The following is a 6,029-nucleotide window of genomic DNA, read 5'->3' as shown; positions in this document are numbered from 1 at the left end:
CGTGAAAGCCCGATTTCATGGAATCGTGATGCGCGCTCATTGGTTTACACCGCCAGTGATAGGCTATTTATAACTGCATACACACGTTGATCGCACTGCAGGAAGGACAATGGCGACTGAGCGCAAGCTTACAACTAAAACCTACCAAGAAAAATACGACATTTTCTAGTTTTGCGAGGCAAACCCGCTGATGAAGAAATCAGCCATAGCTGAGAAGTTGGACATCAAACGGCAGACATTGAACGATATCTTGAAGAATAAGGGCAAGATATTTGGACAAGTGGAGAAGATTGCGAGGCCGGTGGTAAGTGTGAAACGCGTGAAATGTGTGTCCTTTGAAGATGTCGATGACGCGCTCATCATCTGGTTTCGGCAAATGTCGGCTCAGCCAAATATTCGGTTTCGGCCGATACTGTCTTTCGGTGGAGGATTGCCCAGACAACATCATGGAATACAATGACCGGTTTGAGTCCTTTCTCATGCGCCAGATGCCCAAGAGTTTGAGGCAGTCAAACATAACGGATTACTTCGCGAAGGAATAAAGGATCGATCGAGCTTAGTGTTGAAGTCCGATCATGGTTTTATATTGGCTTGTTTTGTACATTACCACACTCACTTTCACATTGGCATTGAGTGGTAGTCATCACCACGATGACTGTGTGTCATGTAATTTGTCACCATACCATCACCGATGGTATACGAGTCGTCTTACAGTTGTGCATTATCTTTACTTTTGATAAACTGATTCATGAATTCCATCTTTGCTTGATCACTTTCCAACTCACCAATGAACCCCCACCTATGCCCCGAGGATTGTGTTTTCCTTCTGGTACAATAGCCGGCTCTCACACATACGTGTCCAGGCCACGCGCAACTTAATCCTTCACCCCACAGTCATCATGAATGTTCGCATATGCGTAAGTCGTCACATTTCCAAGTCGTCACTTTTTTCTCGGTCCAGATGGTGACGACTTACGCCTAGTCTACAGTAGATATATATATATATATATATATATATATATATATATATATATATATTTCATATATTTCATATATTTTATATAAATATATATAGTATACATTTTCTGGTATATAAACATAAAAGCCCATCAAAAATGATGGGTTGGAATCATTTTATTCAAAATATTCAGACTGGAAGATATGATGCTTCGTAACAAGAGGCGTCATCTTAAAACATTACATGAACAAATGTTACCCATTTTCTTCTTCTGTGATGTTTCATTTCAATGGTGCAGCCTCGTGACCATGCCAAATTCTGACACCTCGGCCTAGCGTTAGGTGTGCATACATATTTTTTACTTGTTCGACATCCGACGGATGTAAGTGAACACTTGTTTTACTTTGCAATGAATTATACACATCATATGCAGCAAATTTCACCTCCCTGGACCATATATTTATTTTTATTTTAAAAAAACGTTTCTGTATACCACCCATGAGGTCCAGTTTCCAAGTCTACATTTCCAATAGAAGAGACATAATTACCCTTGTGAAAAATGTGTTTCGATGTTTATTTATTTATTTTACCCTAAAAAATAGACCGTGGTGAACACACAGCGGTGTTAAAAGATTGGCCTTTAGACCCCACTCAAATCGTCCTCATGAAGGTGGACAGACAAACACAAACAATACACACTGTGCTATTTATACATGCGTATGTATGTATAATGAAAATATATGAGGCCCCGCGAGGAGTGATGTAAGCGACATTTTTTAATGATATGATGATGATCGGCTCGGATGATAGGGGAAGGGTGAAAATAGTGCTATATAGCATTAACTCCAAAATGGCCGATGTGTCCCTGACATCACTCCTCCTCACGGCGCCATATATATATATATATATATATATATATATATATATATATATATATATATATATATATATATATATATATATATATATATATATATATATATATATATATATATATATATATATATAAATATATGAAAATTTACACACACTGAAGACTGAAGGTGTGTTGCCATCAGCAATGAGTGGCTTGAATCCATTTTTTTCAATGCGTTTTAATACTTCACTCTTACAAGTTCTCTACAAGCCATCAGGATGTGCTTGCAATGGTGAAAGTGGTTCTCTGGATTGTAACTGCAGGCTTATATAAATTTCATCATCAAGATTGAATGCCCTTCTTTTGGAGAGAATCTCATTGTTTGGCATGTCTATATGGAGTCCTAAGACACTCTCATCACAAGCCCAAGACTCTTGCTTGGCAATTCGACAAAAATGACTTTTTATTATTTAAAACTAGTAGGGGCTACCCAGCGCTGCCCCAGGGGTGAGGGGTGGAAAAGGGGGGTGAGGGGGGTTGGATACCTGGCACTGGGCATGCTTTTCAGTGGTTTCGGTGTTGTTTTTGGGACGTGTTTGACATTGAAAATTTATGGAGTTATTGGCCTCACGGTGGTTACGCTTTGTCTGCGGGCCGGCTGCAGGAATGCCTGACCGCCACATTGCAATATAGACTTTATAATGGCCTTTGGTGGCCTCAAAACAGATATCAAGGACAATATGTGTTGTCTTTCAACCTTGCCCAGATTCTGAAGGCCCTACACCCAAAATATGAGGCCTCTACTTGCTATGGTTCGACCGTGAAAGAATAACGGACAAACGCACAAATGCAAAAATGCACAAACGAACCCACGAAAATTTCCAAGAGCAAACCGAATATTGTCATAAACACCAAAGGTAGTGGGCATTTCAATAACACGGAAATGTAATCTTTAAAATGCACTTTTGAAAATGTCCAGATCATGATCAAAGTGTGCCAATGGTCGGCCAACATCTGCAGGATGACTTTGGGATTAAAGGGCCAGGTTTATCCCACAAACTCCCACTTCATGCAAAGAACACAAACGACCACCCACCTAGCAGATTTCAAGTACTTTTTTGAACATCATTTACCTAGCTATTCATTGTGGTCCATCCTGATAAACTAGAGGAGGAACCATGGTGGGATAAAACAGAGGCCACGCAGTGTCAAACCCTGAAAGCCATGTATTTGCTTTGTAAAACTATGTTTTGCAAAAACAGTTACTTTAAAAACCAGCTCCGTAAACATCAATGTGTTCTTTGGAAAGCATAACACTCTCCAGCTTGAACTAATCAAAGCAAGTAAATACAGTTGTGCATAAAATGCAAAACACGGCATGGTCATTTGTACTGTATCCATCTATGTATGGAGTCAAACGGGAGTTTTAGCTTCGCAGTAAAAACAATTCCCTTAAGGTCACAACATTTCTGGTGATTCTGGTCCAAAGTAAACACGAATGCAGCATCAAGATCAATATTAATTTTACAAGGCACGAGTATGCAAGATTGGCGAGGGCCCGGAAACGCGAAACCGGTTGAAGCATCTTTGCTTACCTGGGGTTCCGGAGGACCACCTTCATCTCTGATGAGGAGGAGGTAACTCTGACCGTCGACCACGATCTCCTTTTTGAATCGTCCACCTGTGGCAACCAGAGCAGTGTGCTGCATACTCAGTGGCAATGATCCATGGTCAGTTAAACAACAGGTCCAAGTGACCTGTCATTGCCTTCTAGGTATAAAACTTGAAATGCAAACAAGCATCCTTGCTATATCGAATAGCAAATATTATATATATATATATATATATATATATATATATATATATATATATATATATATATATATATATATATATATATATATATATATTGAAATACAGCTGAAAATGATAATTATCTAACCTTATCCAAGGGCATGAGGATGGGTAACTTGGAGGACTATTATATGCCAATTAAAACTACAAAGTTATGCAGAACCATCTAGAACCAGTTCCAAGCTGATGAATCCCAAAGGGTGAAGCTCCTGTCCCTGGATAGCTTCCTTGTTATTGTGACCTCACTGGAAACTCATAATATCAACATATGGTATATTTTGGAATGGCATTCTATTTAGACTGAGAAACAACAAACATTTTACAAAGCCGCATGTTCAATGCTAAAAGCCTTATAAATCAAAAAGTGTTTGTTCAACTCGCTCTGTTAGCTTATAATGTATGCACAGATATGTAAAATCACAAGTGTGTTTTACAGCCAATCATGGATCATCTACAGGCACTTAAGTGCCATCACACATTCAGCCGATCACGTACAAGACGTGGATGAATTGTTCCCGACGAATTTGGGAAGAAACTTGGGCCGTAATTGAGGTGTCAGCAAACAATCACCTACTCTTTCGAATGGTACCGTGGATCGAACATTCACAACTGAAAGCGATCAGATAAGGCGGTTGAATATAAATGGTTAAAGCATCCAATCTCTGAGACTGGGGGGGTCAGCAGTTCGAACTACGGCCAAGTTCACGGGACGAGAAACCCAGACAAGGAAGCTCAAAGGCAAATGCGCCAACTGTGAGTTATCCTATCACACCCTTTCATGTAAAACCAATGTAACTGTGACCAATTATATGATTATTTCATTGTTTAGGATGAGTTTCACATCGCTATTATTGGAAATTACTTGCAAATTAAGTGGGGTTTTTGTTTCATTCTCCACATGACTGCTAAAACTTTCCACTCCACAACTTTCAAATACATAAACTAACTTGTTTCTAAATCTACCCTTTCTAATTCTAAATTTGCCCTATCGGCCTGCTTCCTGTTATAAGTAAGGTGTTTGAATGCTTCATCAATGAACAACTTCTCAGCCATCTGGAGGACAATGAACTTCTCATCAACTGCCAGTATGGCTTTCACCATTGTCACTCTACTGGTGATCTGCTATCCTTAATTACGGTTCATTTCAACAGAGCATTGCAGCTCAAGGTTGAAGCTCAATTCATTGCTTTGGATATCTCAAAAGTCTTTGATATAGTGTGGCACAAGAGTCGACTCCACAAGCTTCAGTCGTATGATGGATCTGGAGTGATGTCTTCAATCATTTTGGTTTTCCTTACAAATTGCAAGATGAACGTGGCATTTGAGGGTCATTATTCTCTGACTTGCTCCATCAATTCTCGTGTTCCACAGGGCTCTGCACTTGGTCCCACTCTGTTCCTTGTTTATATCGATGATCTTCCTGATAATGTTCTGTCTCAGCTAGCCATGTATGCTGATGACTCTTCACTTTACTGTACATCTGCTGATTCACTCAACGCTGCTTATAATGAGGTTGGAGTTTTGCTTGACAAGGATTTAAAGAATGTGTTGAAGTGGGGGCATGATAGGCTGGGAACCTATAATGCAAAAAAAAAAATTGATGTCCAAGTCTAGCTCAAGAAACAGGTCTTTCCTTTCTGTGCACATGGGGTCTTCAACCTTAACAGAATCATCTGAGCTTTGGCCTCTTGGTCTGGATATCTCCTCTAACCTCCGTTGGGATAAGTACATTTCTGGAATTGCTCAGAATGCTTCCAAGTGAGTTGGTTGTCTTTTTCGAGCAAAAGGTATTTACCTCCTGATGCTGTTTTGTACCTGCATGAGCAAACTATACGTCTCTTCATGGAGTACTGTTGCCATATTTTGGCTGGAGCAACAGCCTGCCACTTATGTTTACTTGATAGGCTCCAGAAACGCATAGTGAACCTGGTTGGTGTGGAGATGGGTTCAACTCTTCAACCGTTCTCTCACCGGAGGTGAGTTATCACTCTTAGTCTGTTCTTCAGATATTTTCAAGGCAAATGTTCTGCTGGACTTTCAAAATCAGTTCCTCCTGGACGAGTGTTTGGATGCAAGACTCGGCTTGCCATCTCTGCACACCCATGTATGACAGCTCATCCAAAGTGCAGAACGAAAGGCTATGCAGGTAGTTTTATCCCTTGTGCTGTCTGGCTTTGGAATTCACCACCTGTAACATGTTTCCCATTATGCTACAATATATCCAGCTTTAAGAGGAATGTAAATTCCTACTTCTTACATCTTTGAGGGTACATCGCATTTCACCTGACTTCTGCCACTTCCTGCGTCTTGGATGTTTTTTTTGATATTTTCCTCTTTCTTTTATTTTGTTTTGCTTTATCC

General features: G+C 39.9%; 1 protein-coding gene across 1 annotated transcript in view; it reads right to left on the bottom strand.

The window, feature by feature from the left end:
• LOC147027508 (uncharacterized) overlaps nucleotides 1–6,029 on the bottom strand; it is a 410,973-nt gene that overhangs the window by 342,897 nt on the left and 62,047 nt on the right. The window contains exon 5 of the mRNA XM_085876519.1: nucleotides 3,350–3,495. Coding sequence (XP_085732645.1) covers nucleotides 3,350–3,495 — 146 coding nt within the window. The remainder of the gene's footprint in view (nucleotides 1–3,349; nucleotides 3,496–6,029) is intronic.

This window comes from Eptatretus burgeri, chromosome 4, assembly GCF_056783735.1.
Source record: "Eptatretus burgeri isolate ZD-2024b chromosome 4, Ebu_testis_v1, whole genome shotgun sequence".
Lineage (NCBI taxonomy): Eukaryota > Metazoa > Chordata > Myxini > Myxiniformes > Myxinidae > Eptatretus > Eptatretus burgeri.
Note: the sequence above shows the minus strand (reverse complement) of the source record. Positions and strands in the feature narration are given on the sequence as shown.